The sequence below is a fragment of the Chiloscyllium punctatum genome, chromosome 11, assembly GCF_047496795.1.
Source record: "Chiloscyllium punctatum isolate Juve2018m chromosome 11, sChiPun1.3, whole genome shotgun sequence".
NCBI lineage: Eukaryota > Metazoa > Chordata > Chondrichthyes > Orectolobiformes > Hemiscylliidae > Chiloscyllium > Chiloscyllium punctatum.
In genome coordinates, this window is record NC_092749.1 from 85776190 (window position 1) to 85796125 (window position 19936).

Below are 19936 nucleotides of genomic sequence, written 5' to 3' on the forward strand. Positions count from 1 at the left end.
ACCATCCTTATTAATTCCTTCTGCTCTGTCTCTAATGCCTTCACACATTTCCTAAAGTGTAGCACTCAGAAATAGATGCAAGGCTCCACTTAAGGCTGAATGAGTGTTCTATGCAAGTTTAACATAACCTATTCACTTTGTTACTCTAATTTAGAATTATTACAAAAAAAATGGAAAATGTTCTCTAACACAGTATTCTCTATCATGTCACCAGGTACAGAACCAATAGCAGGGTCAGTTAATGAGACATCAGATGGAGCAGCTCCAACAATTGATGGAACAGCAGCAGAAACTTATCAAGTTGCTCTCACTGCCTATGGCCAACCAAGGTATTGCTGTCTGTTTTGAAAATGTCTTCAAAAGATGTTCTGTCAGGTACAAAAAGCATTTTAAATGCCCTCTATTACTGAAACTTAAATGATATTGGTCAACTAAATTTAATAGGAGAAAGCGAGGACTGCAGATGCCGGAGATCAGAGTCGAAGTGTATGGCGCTGGAAAAGCACAGCTGATCAGGCAGCATCTGAGGAGCAGGAAAATCGACGTTTTGGGCAAAAGCCCTTCATCAGGAATCAACTGTTGCAACTGTGCAAGGCATTTGTGAGACTGCACCTAAAATATTGCATACAATTTTGGATCCCTTACTTGAGGCAGGATGTAGTTGTATTAGAAGTGGTTTAGAGGAGGTTCAGTAGATTGATTCCAGTGATGAAGTGTTTGTCTTATTAAGAGAGATTGAGCAGTTTAGACATGTACCCTGTGGAGTTTAGAAAAATGAGAGGTGATCTGATTGACGTATATAAGATGCTATAGGGTATTGACAAGGCAGACATAGAAAGGATGTTTCTTCATGTAAAGCAGTCTAAAACAAGGGCTCACTGTTTTAGGGTAATGGGTAACAGAGATGAATAGAAATTACTTCTCTCAAAGGTCATGAATCTGTGGAATTCACTTACCCAGAGTACAGTTGATCCTGGGACATTGAGTAAATTTATGAAGAGGGACATTTTTAACTAGTAGCGAGTTTAAGGGTTATGAAGAGTGCGCAGGTAAGTGGAATTTAGGCTGAGATGAGATCAACCGTGATCATATCAAATGGTGGAGCAGGCTCGAAGGGCTGAACTTCCTACTCCTGCTCCAAGTTCTTATGTTTTATGTTCTTGCATTCCTGGGAGAGTCTAGTTACATCAGAACGCAGTAACTTGTAGACGTTTGGTTAACTGTGACTGACAACTATGGACAGAATTTTACTAAAAATCCATCTAACTGTCAATTTTGTGGACCTACGTGGAGGATTTCCCTCCGTAGCCTCACGAGTTTTCTCTCAATTTCATGCTGCTTGTCTCATTATTTATGTCATGACTCCATTGCACTGTAGTCACACTATCTTGTGCTCACCAGCAGCAGAACCTTTTTGTCATTTGGAACCTTCTGGGATTTCTGCTGCCTATTTCAAATCCAGCTGTGCACCTGATCAATCATTGCAAGCCAGGAACTTCCCTTCACAGTTGCAATGTCATAAGAACCATCTAAAAGATGCTGGTAGAGGCAAGTTGGCATCCTGATTTGCTTATCAGAACCCAGAAGTCCTGGTGGATGGTGTGGTGAAGAGTAGGGTCAACCTCTTTCCTCAGGACTGTTAGGGACAACAATACCACTGTTAGCCTCTTCCAAATCTGCCACCTGGATCAGTGTGATGACTGCAGTCTGAAGGAATATGCAGCAATGCAGGAAAAAGGTTTTATAATCTTTTGTGTTCTGTGAGGGAAAGTGCCAGCATTTTCTCTCTGTTACCACACACTCACTCTAACTCTGCTCCTGCACCCATCTCTTCATCATTTAGCATTCTCACTCCTGCACGCAGCATCTTCTCTCACTCACTCTCACCCATCTCAACCTCCAAAACTAATAGCCTTGCATACTTTCTGTGTTGCCTACTCAGTCACTCGGGACACCTCATCATGTTTTCTCCATCAACACCACAAGTTGGTCGCTTTCATTTCACTCAATCCCTGTACATGTCTAATTCTAGGAGAAGACATCTGACAGTAGGGTGGAGAGAGCCCAGATGGATGACTGGGTACTCGATGGCTGTCTTCTCATCCTGTACAAGGGAAGAATCTTTGCCCTAGTAAGAGAAGACCATGCCTGCTTATGTGATGATGCATAGACTTCCAAGTCTTGTCAGCCACGATTCATCATAAAGTACTGCATTGTGTAGTCTTAACATGTCCAAATTTCAACTCCTATTTATTCCATCTCCTGTCTCCTGTAGGCACCAGTGTTATCTGTATATCTCCTTCCTGAAGAGACTAGCCACTCAAAACATCCTCTCCTCCTTTACCTCTGAGGAAAAAAACCATAGATTACTTATGCAAAGCTGTCTCCTGCAATCTCCATCAGCACAGAAACCTCATTGGTATTTTAGCTGACGTACAGTTGAGAGCATGCTTTGGTGAGCACTTCACTTCCACCTGTGCAGCTGGCACATGAAGAAATGTCCCAGATCACTGCTACTTAGACTGCTAGAGGCTAGACACTTGCTCTGTCCCTTGTAGGAAAGGAGTCCATGGTATAGCCTTTAATAACTTCATTCAAATGGATAAGTTGACACGAGCAGCAGGCAGGTTTGTCAGAAATACTCGGTAAACTGAATGGAAGATTAGAGAAGTCCGTCAACAGTAACTGTATATAAATGTCTACATGGACAGTTGGTGGTTGTCATGGACAGCCATATCAATGATACTTAGGATATGCTGGCTACACACACACACACCCACACACACACCCACATCTGCATCCAGGCCAGGCTAATGGTTTTCAGCCCCAATGGCAAGGCGGTAGGGAGACACAGGGTCTTGACCTTGCTCTGGTTGTCCCTGCTTCGCAAGGATGGTGGTACCATCAGGCCCCCAGCTGGAGCACAAACCCCAGAAGTTTTCTCTTAGTGCCAGACCCTACACCTTTATCATGTCTGCAAAGCCCAACCCAAGTTCAAGCCCAGGATGATGAATCTGCATCTGACCAAGATAGACTCATGATATCTGGGTCTTCTGGCTACAAGTACCACTAGGATGCTATGCAAAATTCCAAGGCTAACAGGGTCTAGTAGAAGGCAAGTTCTCTTCACCCCTACTGTGGACAGTGGGACTGTACCTAGACATATTGGGAAGCAAGGGAAAAAGAAAACCTGAGGGCATAAATGTAACATGGGTGACACTTCATTGTAAAGACAATATCAAGGTTAGGAATATATTTCACTTTTCGTCATCATCTGTATGAGCAAATATCATTTTAGCTGCAACTACAAGAACAAAAGTAGAGGGTCTAGTTATCTCTAACACTGCACAATGGGTGAGCGCCACTTTTTCCATAGTACCCATCCATGGAACTTTGTTATGATTAAATAAGAAAGCTTTGAATGTCATGGGAAGGCTTCCAACCATTCGTATTTAACCATTTTGTTTAAAACAAGTAGAAAGTTCAAACTATTAAGTTGCATTTGCAAATGGGATTATGTAGAGGATGCTGGCCTCAGTAGCATCAAAACATTTATAACCAAGGATTATTTCACACAACTCTGTTCCATTGAATGAGATTCACAAAGAAGACCTACCTGCTTTGGCTGGTGCTTCTGCTTTGTAGGATGCTGAAGTGCTGTTCCGTCTGAAGAATATCTTCATATTCTTATTTGGCAGAAAGCTGTGGCTCTCACTAAACCTCATTGTCTATCCATAACCTCAGTGCGTTCTTCAGGGGTCCAGAGATTTCAAAGATTAGCAGTGTCCACTCTCTGCTTGCTACTGGTATGAAGCGCCAGATATGATTTGCATGGATACCTGATGTGAAGGAACTATCTTATGGTCCTTATTGACCCCAGTGGAAGAGGGCATTGCAAGGCAGATATGATGGACATCATGATATGACATTCTGACTGACACTTCTGGGCAGGTATTGGATCATTGCCCTTCTCTATCTGCATGATGTTTCATGGAAGGCAAACAATGGCAACTCTTCTGTATCTTTGTTGCATCATGGCAGCATCTGTGGCTGCAAGCTCCCCGATAGGAGGTGGCTCCATATTTGCTGGAGGTTAATGCTGGCTCTGGGCTTCCAGGCTTATATGTGTCTCATCCATTCATGTGATAGCTCTTAGTGCAGTGGCCACAGAGATGCCCACAACTTCTATGCCTGGATCCATTAAATATGGTTACAGTGAGTCTATTTGGTCAATATCAGAAGCAAAGTAGCTCCTCATTGTATAATTATTCAGAAGTCACAGAACACACAAATAACGTTTAAAAAACATTCTCCAAGCATTGGGACAAGGAGAGCCCTCCAAAGAGACCAGTGAAATGTCTGTACATGTAGCCTGTACATCAATACACTGAAGGTAAGGTAGGTTGCTCAAGTCTTTTTGGTGTCAGAGATTGTATAGGTGGTGGCAGTAGTGCAGACATTTCCTCTAAACCCCAACTTCCATAATATCCAAGAAAGGCAGCATTGCATACAGTAAGATGTTGTGGATGTTTATTAGTCCAAGGTATGAAGACAGCAGCTCCTGTAACCTGCGGAGGCTATGAAATGTGGAAGGTGATTGCTACTTAAGCAACTAAGGAGATAATTTCCTGCCTACATTACATTACTTGTTCTTCACAGCCACTAATAGGATTAATTTGCAATGTTGAATGATGTGGTCAAGATTACTTGTGGCCAGGACTTTTAGCTGACATAGTAGGCCAATACATGAGGTTGACCTGTGATAACAGACCTTTTATTTGCACAGTGTAAGTGACTATTTAATGCTATTGCCCTTCGGAGAGTATCATATTGCAGAAAAGTAGAGCACTGTCCTTCAGCAAAATGGACATAAGTTGTGGCAGCCATTTTCTCTTTTGATTGCGCACTTAGATTTGAGTAGGTTAGAAGGCAACACAGACAACACTTCACAGAATGAGTCACAAACTCAGCCTCTCAATTTACATGATCATCACTCCACAAACCTTCATACTCCATTCTGCCTTGCTCTTCCTGTTCACCCTATTGGCTTTGATTTTCCCCAGATTCCCATCCAACCCAGTTTTATGACTGCTCAGCTCCCCATGTTGTTCCCTGAGCCACAGACATACAGCTTAGTCCTGCACTCTTTTCGTACCCCTTCAAAACAAGCATGGTGGTGCCTGTTTATGATGGCACCTCCGGCAGTATATGTTGAATTTCTCCTCTTCACAATTATTGACCCCTCTGCATCTCAGCATGCTGCCTCTACAATTGAATTCCCCAGCATCCCTGCCACAACTGTCATCCCGATGATCTCCTTGACTTTTGATGGACAGACCCCTTGATTGACCAAGGCAAGCCTCCCCTAAACTACTTGGAAAGGCAGCCCTGATCAGTGAGTGATGAGAGCTCTAACTGTTCTCTGTCCAGCCTTCTGACTGACCTATTGCCAATCAGCAGACTTGTTGAACTGGACTTGACCATGGTTCATGCCCAGGTGGCTGACTGACAACCCCCTGGTGTGAGATTGGACAATGACCTTGACTTACTGTGCCATTACCCCCTGTCTAAAAACATTCTCTGTACACTTGTCTGAGGGCTTAACCCCTTATACTTTGAGGCATGGTCATTTGGTTGAAGCACATGCAATGTGTTCACTGGATAGACTGCAGGCACATGCTGCAGTGTGAATTTAATCTGGGACATTACTGTACAGCTACATGTTCATCCCTTTGAGTGATCACTGTTGATAACCACGACTAGCTTATGCCTGAACTGAAGGACAAGGCGGCAAAGAGCACTGTGAGTCTGTGAGTTCTGAACAAGGTTGTCAAAGGGCAAAAAGGCAAGACATGGTAGAGAGGCTGTGAGCATCCAAGTAGGTGTAGAATGAGTGTACATGCTGACAGAGCAAACAAAGTGCCCTGAGATGCATCCTGGTGCAATCCATGAGATGGGTACTTGTCTCTATGAGCAAAGTGGCTTGGTATTCACATTGCAATGCAAGATGTCTATGTATTACAATGTGCAATACTGAAGTAGAGAGCTACATTCTAAGTGAGTCAGAAATGTACCATAGGGCCATAGTCAGGGTGCGTCTATGTAGATGGGGCATGCAAGTGATCACTGCCCGTGGGCGGCATGGTGGTACAGTAGTTAGCACTGCTGCTTCACAGCGTCAGAGACCTGGGTTCAATTCCCGCCTCAGGCGACTCTCTGTGTGGAGTTTGCACATTCTCCCCATATCTGCGTGGGTTTCCTCCGGGTGCTCCAGTTTCCTCCCACAATCCAAAAATGTGCAGGTTAGGTGTATTGGCCATGCTAAATTGCCTGTAGTGTTAGGTGAAGGGGTAAATGTAGGGGAATGGGTCTGGGTGGGTTGCGCTTCGGCGGGTCAGTGTGGACTTGTTGGGCGGAAGGGCCTGTTTCCACACTGTAAGTAATCTAATCTAAGAAACATATCCTGGCATTTGAATACTGTTGTCCAATTGAAAGCCCAGAGGAGCAAACAGCAAGCAAGGACTGCCAGATGTCCACTTTGACTTTCATATTAGGAGTTGTCTCTGTCTAGTTTCTCAGTGTGTGGATGAATTGGAAACTGTATAAATGAGGCGAGATTAGGTACTAACGAGATGTAAGTAATGCAACTAGGTCTCTTGCTGCTCAAAACAGAGATTTGAGTATCTTCTTTCAAACCATGCACATAAAATGGGACTTTTTTCTCTTGATTTCAAGAATATCATTTTTTTGATCTTGCCATGTTTTCCCAACTGACTTGCTATTGCCCACTTCATTCATGGCCTGGAAAATTCAGCCTTATATCTGCATTATGAGAAGTGCTCCCTCTAGTGCTACGGCATAATTAAGCATAGCGATACCATAAGGACCAGATTTGTTTTGCCAAGTTGATTTGGGGGTACATATTGGTTAAGAGAGTAGGGTAATTTGCCTGCTTATTCTGGTAAATAGTACTATGGGATCATAAACATCCACTTAATCAGTTAGTTTGGGGTTTCATAAAGACATTCAACTCCAAACTTCATTACTATATTGGTACAAATTGGTAAAAGTAATTTCCAGAGATGAAATGATAATGACTGCCTTTTACACCTGCAGCATTTTACTGAATGTGGCATCAAGGAGCCATAGCAAAATTTAAGTAATTGGAAATTAGAAGGAGATTCTCTAATCTTTGGATCTGACAGTGTAAGTTGTAAGTTTACTTTGGGTAATGAAACACTTGCATAATAAATATTTCCACAGTGATCACTTGATAATTCAGAACAAATAACTGATCTCTATAAGCTTAAGAAAATTAAGCAATTGTCACTTCTAACGTGGATGGTGCACTGGAAATCAAAGGCTGCTGTTCTCAGAGTCATCACAACAATTAATGGTTTTATCAAATTCTGCAAAATACCGCAATTTACCTGTCATTGACTGAAAGCACAGATCAGGTTTTTGTACTTAACAAGAATTATTATTTATTACAAATAAAGTTTAGCTACAAGTAAACAATTATGAATCTTCAACATATGACTCAACTAGTTGAAACTCTAACTTTCTTATAAAACTCCTTCTGTACACAAATACAGATAGGCACTGACAGACTAAAAAAAAGTGGTGTTATGGGTGCAGGGAAGATTTGAGAAGGCAGATCAATAGTCCATGTCTACAAAATTCGCTGAGAGAATTCTTTTGGCTTACCAGGACTTGCTACTTCTCAATCCCTCTTCAACAAGTACTTTTGCTTCACTCTAAGAAACACAAAGCGACTCATTCACAACATATAAAATCTCTGATTTATTGGTTAAAAGCAACAGCTTACAGGAAAAAGTAAATAAACTGGCTTTCTTCAAGCTTTAGGTATATTTTAATTTGAGGCAAAGAGAACACCTCCCTTGCCAGCGGTCCAAAATTTTCTGACTATATCATTTGAACTGACAGACTGTTCAGTTACTTGGGAACCAATCACAGAGTTGTTAGCAAGCAGAACATCATTGCTGTCAACAACTGGTCACAGCTCCACAGACTAATCAGCTACTTGTTGCTGGCTGAATCATACACACCCTCCACTCCAATTCATTTAAAATAATCTTCCCTCATTGCTTAAACAAGCAACAGTGTAAACAGAACTTAAAATAGAAGTTAGTAGCTTGCTTTTAAATGGTGCGAAAATACTACTACAATCCTTGGCTTTTTAAAGCAGTCCTTCTTCACTTTCAATCCACCACACAAAAAAAAGCAGAAAACTAAAAGTATACGTAGCATCAGTTCCAGCTGTTACTGACAACCGGAAGCGGCAGATTCAAACCACTACAAATGCCGGAGGAAAGATCACAGAAGTGCTTCACAGGAGGCTCCCAAGCACTGAGGATGTCACCTAGACAGGGGACGAAACGTCTGCAACACAAATTCCCAGCTCGGTGAACAGAACCACAACAATGAGCACCCGAGCTACAAATCTTCTCACAAACTTTGAAGAAATCATGTGGATTGAATTCACCACTGATTCCAGCAGGATTCATGCTTTTCATATGGTATTTCTAAAATTGCCTGTCATGTAAAAGGATGTCATTGAGCACTGACATCAACTTCTAAATCAAGGTCAAAGTATTTCAAACAATCAAAGTAATCTTCTCATAATTGACTTAAGTAGTGTCCTGTCATTTCAAAATCTTGATGCAGTATTGATACTCATTCAGTGTTTTGAACAGGATTGTTTAGACTTATCAATAATAGTCATAGTCCCAATATAAAGACAGAGCCTGGAAACTCATAACTAAAAAAGACACAAGCACCCAATTTAGTATTTCCTTAGATGCAAGTGATTGGAAAAAGTAATGATGAATTACCTGAGGGTAAAGTTTAAAATTCAGAATTACTGTACTGGTTGTCAAGGTTTCAAAAGATTTCAAATCCTTCCTTTGAATCTTGTGTTGCCTATTCACAGAATGTATGGTGGCCACATTTCCATGAACTGCATACATTTTTTACCTCAGCTCCCTTGCCATCTCTCCTCTGAATTCACAATTCATTCATTAATCTCTCTGTGGTACCAAGCATGGGTAGGTTGCAGGTCCCTTACCTGAGACAGCTTGTTACAGTCATGGGTTCAAATTCTACTTGAGAACCTTGAGAAGAAATTCTCAGCTGACATTTTAATGTAGTGTTGAGGGAATGCTGTACTCTCATAACTATCATCTTTCAAGTGAAACTTTAAACTAAGGCCCTCTCCGTCCTCTCCAGAGAATGGCACAATTTTGAAGAAGAGCATGTTTATTTCCTTGGTGTTCTGGAGAATATTTATCCTTTTTAATTGATTTCTCTAAATTGGATTGGCTATTATCATACTTATGCTTGTGGAATCTTGCAGAGCACAAATTAGCTGCCATATTTCCATTACAAGAGTAGTTATGTTTGAAATTCACTTCTTCAGTTCTAAGTGTTTTGAAACACCATTATATTTGAGAAGTCACTACATAAATATAGGTTCTACTTTTTCTTCTGCTCTAAACCTGTACTTTCACATAAATGGTTCTTTACTGCTCATAATCTTCTCCTAGCTTGCCTTCTTATGGCCTCTCTACGACCTTGGTCTTCATCACAGGCATGGTCATTTTCAACTACACTCGAGTAACCCTCACCATAAACACCCCTTTAACTACTTCCAACCTCACTTCATTCTGTGGCAACAAGTACAAAATATTCAAATTAAATCTGCATTGTTGTTGGTCTTGCTTTCATCTCATGTGTTTCATAACAAATGATCACTCTTAGTTTAACTAAGTCAATAATCAAGTTCCTGAATCATGAATATGCAATATTTCAAAATATAGCAAATGTTTTGAATCCATAGGCAAGCCTATTTTGGATGACTGAGATTAATGCATTGTCAAATTTAAGACAAAAATTTAGTTTGCCCACTACCTTCACATCACCGAAGAAATATTGGCCTTGGAGAGAATACAGTGCAGTTTCACCTGAAGATCTGAAATAATACATTAAGTCCTCGCTTAACATTAATTCTCTTAATATTTCACTTTAGTGTAGTTTATAAAATAGTATTAATATATCCATTTAAAGTTGCAATTTAATTTTATCCTTGTTTGCCTTATATCCTATTCTGTGACCACTTCCACAGTGCCTCTGCTCCTGACCCTAGTTCTGAAATTCCTCTTTCTCCTAGATCCTGTCTCCACCCTCCAATCTTACTTCTAATGAACTTAGTGTTCATTGTTATCATTGGGCATATTAGCTGATCTATTCCTTCATTTTGGCTTCAGACTTGAACTTACGCTGATGTCCTAGGCTGTATCGAATGATAGACATTGATAAATGCAGACCGTCCTAGGAGGACAATGCTATCTGCACAGATCAACCTCTGCCATTAAATAGAACCTAGCCAACCTAAAATTATAATGGTGAACATAATTTAAAACGTATTCACATTTCCAATTTACAAAAATATTTTAACGCTAATTTCATTTTAAGGGTTATTTTATTTTTGAACACGGTGGCTCAGTGGTTAGCAATGCTACCTCACAGCGCCAGGAACCTGGGTTTGATTTCAGCCTTGGACGACTGTCTGTGTGGAGTTTGTACATTCTTTCCATGTCTGCGTGGGTTTCCTCTGGATGCACCAGTTTCCTCCCACCGTCTAAAGATGTGCACGTTAGGTGGATTGGCCTTGCTAAATTGCCCAGAGTGTTCAGGGATATGTAGATTAGGTGTGTTCGCCATGGGGGATGTAGGGTTACGGCTGGGGTAGAGGGATGGGTCTGAGTGGGATGTTCATTGGAGGTTTGATGTGGACTTGTAGGACCAAATGGCCTGTTCCACACTGTGGAGATTCTATAATAAATAGAATGAATGATTGAAGAATGTACAGTTATGATCCCAGCTGATGGTAACACTGTACAAGTGAAAATATAGAGTGAAACTTGGCTTGTTAGATTCTAACTTGGTTTTCCTTTAGCCATGAAGGTCTGTTACTGAATACACTGACAAAAGGCTGCCAGTGTACTTTTAACATAACAATAGAATGTTTATCAACAAGAACACATGATCTAAATTATATTAGACAAAAAAAAGTTGAAAAGACATCTAGCAAATAGATAGTTTAGGCTAACAATTTCTATAGTTGAGTTTTGCAATTGTATCACTGTTAAGCATTGTTCATTAAGGTATAGCAAGTATTCTCAGCAGAAGCATAGGAACAGAAACAGGTTGGTCATTCAGCCCCTTGAGTGTGTTAAATCATTCTGTTAGACATCAGAAAACACTGTTCCTTTTATCCCAATAATATACTTAAAAGCACCCAAACTTCAGTGAAAAGTTATCACTATCCTGACATTAAAGCTCCTTTCTCACACTCAGGCTGGAATCATTTTCCTTTTGATGAATTTCTGTGCGTCACTAAATTCCATTTTCCTTCAGTCATATCTCTATCTGAGACACCTAAAACAAACCATAAACTAAACTCACTATAACCTTAACTTAATGGCAAATGCAGGAGTTCCATAAATGCAGTGTTCAGCTACCTTGCCTTTGTACTCTGGCACTAATAGTCTCATACCTCAGTATGTAAGTAAACTCGCTGTGCTTGAAGGTTTGTTTTCAGATGTTTTGTCACCATACTAGGTAACATCATCAGTGAGGGTCTCTGGTGAAGCTCTGGTGGTATGTCCCACCTCTCTATTTATAGGTCTTATCTCTTAAGGTGGGTGATGTCATTTCCAGTTTTTTTTTCCAAGAGAAGGTAGACGGGGTCTAACTCGATGTGTTTATTGATGGAATTTTGGTTAGAGTGCCATGCCTCTAAGAATTCTAATGAGTGTCCTTGTTTTGCCTGCCCTTGGATGTGTGTGTTGTTCCAGTCAAAGTGGTTTCCTTCTTTGTCTATATGTATAGAAACTAGTCATAGTGGGTCATGTCTTTTGGTGGCCAGTTGGTGTTCATGTATCCTTGTTGCAAGTTTCCTGCTAGTTTGCCCGATGTAGTTTTTCTTATAGTTCTCAAAAATTGCTAGTCTCATACCTATTGACTTTCAGGATTGTGCTGTTTCTTCTTGTCACTGATTTTTTTAATGAACAGTATTCAATGGAGATACAGTTGCAAAACTCAAATATAGAAATTGTTAGCCTAAACTATCTATTTGCCAGCTATATAGTGTGCTAATCCAACATTGGTAAGAAACTCCATTGTCTTCTATTTCAGGATATGCTTTTTTGTATGTCTTTGAATCACCTGCTTCAGTGGCCTTCATTGGCAATGTTTAGGCAAGGGAACCTTTCGCCTAAACTCAGTCTACCTTGGAGTTGATTCCAGTTCCTTACTGTGTGGTTGACTCATTGCATTTTGAATTCGACCAGTAAGCCACATGGTTTTTATATCAACTAGTGATGGGGAGTTTTGGAATGTTGACAACTGCATTCACATTCTGAGAACAGTTTTTTAAGTGATAAACTTGAATTCTCTGCTGCAGTCTAGATAAGTACAGTGAATAATGGAAAATATGAATGTTGAATCTTAGTGTTGTCTGATTGCCCAAATTAAGGTATATCTTCTTTGCACCATTTTCAACAGAACTGCTACTAGCCTTTCCTTCTATGTACATTGTCTGTGAAAACAGCATGGGTGTGTGGTCCAGTCACCTATAAATTTTCTTCCACAATTTTCTGCTATTGCTGCTTTCCAGGTAGTGCTAAGCCACAAAGTGACAGTAATGGACATGAGGAGTCCTGATGTATAAAGACACTCTTGTAGCTGCTTTTTTTCCACCATTTACTTCAGTTCATGATGAAGGTTTGACATTCCACTATGGCCTTCAATGGCCATTTAGACCAGCCGCTGGGCACTTATGGCTCTTCAAAACTCCTCACTGGCACTACTGGTGCTGAAGGGAGATTAGATTAGATTTGATGGGCAAACAAAAACCCTATCTTACTGAAAATGTGATCTGAAGATGATTTGCAACTAATATCTATGGTGTGGATTCATACTTCAGAAGCAGTTCAAGCTAGTGTTTTTATTTTTTTTTAATCTGATTTTTATAAGAAATAATGCAGAGCTAAGGTAACATAATCTTGGCTATGCTGTTGGGTGGACGCAATTAATAGGGTCCAGTAAAAGGCAGGAAAGATTGCCATGGCAGTTGATTTGGGTTGTTACTGTATGCCTCCAATATTTAGATGAAATATGAAAATGACCTACTTTTAGGGGAATGGTGTCTGGTTGTGTTGGAACAAAATTAAAGATTATGTTTGTTCTGTATCCAATTAGATTTCAATCTTAAATAGAACAAAATAGCTGTAATAAACTATGCATTTTGGGACTTTGTCTTAGCATCTTATATGTTTAAAAAACATAACAGTATATTGTCTGAAAACTTTTACAATTTTAGAGTAATAAATGCTTTCCCATAATTCAGTACTCTGTGAATTGCATATACAGTATGTAGCTTTGCATCCAGTTTCTACAACCAGCTCTGGAGATGTGCTGTTGCCGCAGAAGGTTCCCTTCCATGGATATGCAGTTTATTTGTGACATGCTGAGTGCATGCAGATGAATGCACAATCCTGGCACCATTTATGATGCTCTCATTCTGTTTCACTCTGCTTATCCCTGAGGATTTGAGACATGTGTTAAACCAAAAATAGTTATTTGGCAACAGTGGCTATCATTATCCACCTGGGTCAAGACCCTGGTGCTTGATCCCATGCATATGATGAAATCCATGCTGCCACATCAGCATTATCAACATCATCAGGTACTTTGGTAATGTTGTTGACTGTCACTCGATTCAAGGATAATGCATACTCCAGCTTCTGTTTGGAGCTTTATAGGATTGAACAACCTGATTTTCGATTTGCAGATCTTTGTGAATGGGGACAGGATATCCATTGAGATAGTGGGGTCAGGACTGCAGGTTTGCTTCATTCTCTTTCCTGTTCTATCACTGTGCTGTCTCATCATTAAGGCAATAAAGCAAAATGTAGCATTGGGAACACATTGTTGCTATTTTGAATGATTAGTTGCAAGTTTCCTCCAGTTATTAATGTCAATGCTGCCGCACTTCGCTAAAACCTTCAGTGTTTTTGAAGCATTCGATTTGTACTCCCTGGGACTTTGGCCATTCAGAGTTGAGAAAATAGGATCTGGTGGGGGAAATGCTTTTCAAACATCTGGATATAGTCTCCTGTATATTGTATAGGATCATATAGTACAGAAGAGGACCTTTGGCTCATCAAGTCTACGCAGATGAAATAACTACCCTAAATCTACAGTAGTCCCGTTCTCCAGAACTTTGCCCATAGCTTTGTATGTTACGAGATTTGAAGTGCTCATCCAAATACTTTTTAAAGGCTGTGAGGTATCCCACCTCAACAATACTCCCAGGCAATGCATTCCACATTCCTACCACGCTCTGAGTAAAAAACCTTTCTTAAAAATCCTGTAAACCTCCTGCCTTTCACCTTAAAATTATGCCTGTTGTAATTAACCCTTCAGTTAAAGGTAATAGCTGTTCTCTATTCCTCATAATGTTATACACCTCAATCAGGACTCCCCTTCAGCCTTCTCTGCTCTAAAGAAAACAATCCAAGCTTACCTGGCCTCTCTTCAGAGCTGATCCTGGTGAATCTTTTCTGCATCCTCTCCAGTGCAGTCTCATCCTTCCTATAGTTTAGTGAACAGAATTGCAAATTACTCCAGATAAGTCTGAACCAAATTTTGTACAGCTCCAACATAACCCCCTGTTCTTATAATCTAATGTTCTTAGCTGCTGCCTTAAGGGATCTGCAGACAATGACCCCAAGATCCATCTTCTCCTGAGCTTCCTAGTGTCCTGTTATTCTTTGTGTACTCCCTTGCCTTATTATTTATTCCAAAGTGTATCACCTTGCACTTATGAGGTTTAAATTCCATTTGTCACCAACCTCCCCCATGACCAATCTGTTTATATCCTCTTGCAACCTAAGACCTTCTTCAGCACTGTCGAATACCTGGCAAATCTTCATGTCAAATCTTTGCAAACTTACTCATCATCTCCTTCCCCACATTTTATTCTATGTCATTCATATGTATCACAAATAATAAGGGAGCCAACACTTAGTCCTCTGATACACTTCCAGACACTGGCCTCCATCACCCAATTAGCCTTCTACTACCACTGTCTGTTACCTATCACTAAGCCAGTTTTGGATCCAACTTACCAAGTTACCCTGGAACCCGTATGCTTTTATCTTTACCAGTCTTCCACATGGGACCTCGTCAAAGTCTTTGTTAAAATCCATATAAACTACATGAACTGCACTACCTTTATCCTCACACTTGGTCACCTCCTCAAAAAATTTGTTGAACATAATCGGTCTGTGACAAAGCCAAGCTGACTATCCCTGATAAAACATTGTCTCTCTGAGTGGAGATTAATTCTCTCCAATAGTTTCCTTACTGTTGATGTAATACTCACTGGTTTATCTCTACTACCCTTCTTGAAAAGTGGAACCACATCAGCTGTCCTCTAGTCCTCTGGCACCACCTCTATAGCCAAAGAAACATTTTTGAAAAATTTTGATCACAGCCTCTGTAATTTCGTCATCTCCTATAGCAGCCTGAGAAACAACTTATCCAGACCTGTGATTAGTCCATTTTAAACCTACTAAAATCTCCAATACCTCTCATTCCTCATGGTAAACTGCTGAAGACCTTCATAGTCCCTCTTCCTGGATTAATTGCCTCTATCCTCCTTCTCCAGTTTGTCTACAGTATTCTTAGAGAATCACTTAACCTGCGTTATCTTTCCCAACAGCAAGTATTAGTCTTTTGTTCTGTGCTTTTTAAAAACAAGCTGCTGTTCAAAGTTGAATTTTCAATTTCAACTCCGTTACAAGTCAAAAATGAGAAAAATAAAAGAAAAATAATGATGGTCTCAATAAAAGTTATAATTTGTTAAGTATCCACTCCCTGGATTACCCTGAAGGAAGTATTCACTAAAGCATATAACATAGAAGGAGGTCATTCTCTGTCACAATTTATCATGGCCTGGACAACGTTACTACCATTTTCTCAGCCTTGCCAGCTTGAATAGGTGCCAACTGAGAAAGAGGAAGAAGAAGAGAGGACTGGGAGAAGCAAGGAAGACAGAAGGCTGGAATAATGGGATCACTTCATCTGAGTACAGTTTTATTCACGACAAGCTCATATCCCTATTCTACCACAGTAGCACACTTTACTTTCTGTCTGGTAACACAGTAGTAACACTGAAATGAAAGATGTCAAAATACAACCATTCCAAAACCATTTTATCATGGAAATCATCCAAAATATAATATCAAAGTTTGGCAAGCACTTTTGTGCATTCCTTTGATGCATGTCCTGCAATTCCCTTTGCCTGACCTAGTGCTTTTATGCAGTGTTATTCCAATAGTTGCAGTGTTGCTGGAAGAAATCTTCAGATTTTCATTGGTGGCAACAGCAGATGGCCTTGCATGCTGCTATCTTGGGCAGCTTAGGCCCTCAAAGGCCTGCTTATGAACAATGCAACTTCAGCCCAGCATCAGCATTCTTCACTGAATGGCTCTCAGAAAACAGCGAGTACATTGGTGGAATGATCCTAGTGAAAAAATGTATACTGTCATCTTTGGAGCCAGAGACCCAGGTTTGATTCCAGCTTTGGGTGATTGTCTGTGTGGAGTTTGTACATTCTCCCCTGTGTCTGTGTGGATTTCATCTGGGTGCTCCAGCTTCCTTCCATAATCCGAAGGTGTGCAATTTAGTTGGATTGGCCATGGCCAAATAGAGGTTGTAGGGATAGGGTAGCACGCTGACTCTGCAAGGGATGCTGTTCGGAAGGTCAATAGGGACTCGTTTGGCCTAATGGCCTGTTTCCATACATAGGAATTCTATGAAAACTGCAGTTTAGTGCTGCGAGGGACCTCTTTGAGATCTGGCATCTGTAGCCATGAACGAAACAGTTCGAGCCTGTATGGGAGGTAATTGCTTATATGGCTAAAAGGTGAGATTTGATATCCTCGGACTATGCTTTGACTGCAGCATTCAAAAGCTTTCTGCTTGTGTTGCAATAGATGGTGAGATATTGGTCAACATATACTGCATCATAGAATCATAGAATCCCTAAAGTGTGGAAATAGGCCCAACAAGTCCACACCAACCCTCCAAAGAGTATCCCACCCAAACCTATTCCCCTACCCTATTACTCTACTAATGCCCCTAACCTACACATCCCTGAACACTGTGGGCAATTTAGCATCACCAATTCACTTAACCTGCACATCTTTGGATTGTGGGAGGAAACTGGAGCACACAGAGGAAACCCACACAGACACAGGGAGAATGTGCGAACTCCACCCAGTCACCCGAGGCTGGAATCGAACCCGGGTCCTTTGTGCTGTGAGACAGCATTGCCACTCCAATATTTGGTTGAGTTTGCAAATGTTCACATGGAGTTGGCTACCACTTTCACATTGAAAAGCATAGGGTCCAAGGTCAACCCTTTGCCAAGTCAGTGCAAAACTTCTCCGTGCTCTTTGACAATGGAAGCAAGTTTTCTGGCAGGCATACTACTGTATATTTTTACTCTTTTTATGTATTCCAATCTATCAAAGTCCGAATGTGCATCCTCTACAGCAGAAATTATGCACAGTCACCCCATCCTATGGAGTTGGTACCTGTGTGGTTTTTTTCACCCTAGTTGTAGGTCATTCCTGTAAGTAATTCGCCACATGTAGACCCTGCCCATATGTTTCTCTATCAAGAATGAACTGTTCCAGAGGAGTGGGATATGGAAAGGTGGATATCATCATTTTCAATGTTTACAGCCCTTCCACAGGCTATGACTTCCAAAAGGGCCAGCACTATAACCCAGGTTCATAGATGATACAACATTTGTTGGCAAAGTAAGCATTGTGGAAGAGGCTGAAGAGGGATATCAATTGATAGTGAGTGGGCAAAACTATAGCAGATGGAATATAAGGGCATGTTCTATAGTTAATTAACCTAATTTAAAAAGGTAAAAGAGCACAACATGTTTTGAATGATGAGAGAGTGTTACATTTAGGAATGCCAGGTTATCCTAGTAGAGTGCCACAATATGATTGAAATCTACATTCAGTTTGAAGAAGAGCAGACGGGGTCTGAGACTGTTCTTAAAAAATGTAAGGGAAATTATGAAGACAAAGGATAGGTCAAAGAGCTGCTCTGGCAAATATTTAAGGGGATAGTTCAGAATATACAGAATAGATATGATCCAGTGAGTAAGGAAAATTCCATGCAAAGGACCTATCATCTGTGGTTAAGGAGAAATGTTAAAGATTATATCAGACTTAAAGAAAAACATATAATTGTGCAAAAGCAGATGGTAGATGAGAGGATTGGACAGAATATAAAACAAAGGAAAAGAATGACCTAAAACTTAATAAACAGTGAAAAAGTCAAGTACGATAGAATGCTAACAGAAATATAAAAACAAAGAATTTCTTTAAGGAGTGAACAAGGTGACTGTTGGTCCAGACTAGAGATTATCAGTAGTCAGCCGGAATACAGATTTCAGGTTATAATGGATCAGTCAAATTCTTATTGAAGGGCAGAGCTTACTCAAGAAGTAGAATGGCCTAACCTTAGTCTTAAGAAAGAAGGTCTCATTTTTTAAATCATGTATGTTGTTGATATGCATTTGTCACCATTTTTGTTACTCTGACCTCTATTGGAAAACTCTGCCAGTTATATTGTAGCAATGGATAGCCTCTCCCATTGCCCAACTGAAACATTAGCACTGAATAAGGCAATCTTGTCCAGTCACTTTGAACACCTGCTGCAAAACAGATTACACTTGCCTTTAAGAGAAGGAAGCTGACATTTAGCAGTGCAGCATAGCTTTAGGTGATGCCAACTTTGCAAAAACTTAGACCTTCTGCAAAGATATGTAGCCTAATTCATTTTGCACTATTATGATACAAATGGGCAGGTAACACAAAGTTCCCATGCTGACTGCACTGCAACAAACACGCACATGCTAACTATACATTATAACTCTCATCTTGTTTTCCAGTCTTATCCAATTTCTCCCCTCAAATGCCTCAAGGAATTGTAAAAAGGATGATGGACCAGTTTTTGTCTATACTTCTTCCCTTCTGCTTTGTGTCAGGAACGGATTGTTCATCAGTTGCAAAGCACAGCATACTTAATCCCACATACCAACCTTCATTAAATTAATTCTGTTTGTAATATCTCTTTTTTTTTTCCTGCCTCAGCGACAGCCTCGGTATGTTTTGGAATTTCTGAGGTATTGGATTCACTTTGATAATCAGAAGCTAACTTTTAAATTAAGATGTGTTATACATGTAACCTGGAAGATTTCCATTTAATGTTTGAAATGGAGTCAGAGACATGTCGAGGCATGTTTTGCACATTTCATTTAGGGAAGCACGAAGTGTAGCAATGGGGTGAAGAAGTAGTTTAAAAATTATTCCTTAAGTTTCTATGTATCTCTAGAATAGCTATCCAAATTAGGTACTTTGAATATTCTGTTGCTTGTCTTAAAATGTAACTTAATAGAGCTTTGTACTTTGATTGCTGCACTGGCTTGTTTATTGTTCAGAAACTTTACTGGGCTGTAAGAGTGTCTAGGTTACATTTCTATGGTTACCAATTACAAACTTGTCAATGGTTAAGAAAGTCTTTTGAAAGCACAATGGTGTTTCTTGTATTATATTTTCCACTTATGCTTATTAGAAAGATCAGGTTTGTTTTCATAACATCTTAAAATAGTTTAGCACAGAAGGCCATTTGACACATTGCACCTATACTAGGTCCTTGACAGAACTATCTAATTAGTCCTACTCCCCAAATCCTTTCCGTATAATTCTGATAATATTTCCAGATCCATGAGCTACCCTTTTGAGAGCTATTGTTGAAT

The 19936-nt window shown here is 40.2% G+C and overlaps 1 protein-coding gene across 1 annotated transcript in view; it reads left to right on the forward strand.

Annotated features, from left to right (window-relative positions):
- The first annotated feature begins 215 nt into the window (after window positions 1-215).
- The window catches only part of LOC140483396 (centrosomal P4.1-associated protein-like), a 184722-nt gene continuing 165001 nt past the window's right edge, over window positions 216-19936 (forward strand). The window contains exon 1 of the mRNA XM_072581646.1: window positions 216-329. Within this exon, the coding sequence (XP_072437747.1) occupies window positions 242-329 (88 nt within the window). The 5' untranslated portion in view covers window positions 216-241. The remainder of the gene's footprint in view (window positions 330-19936) is intronic.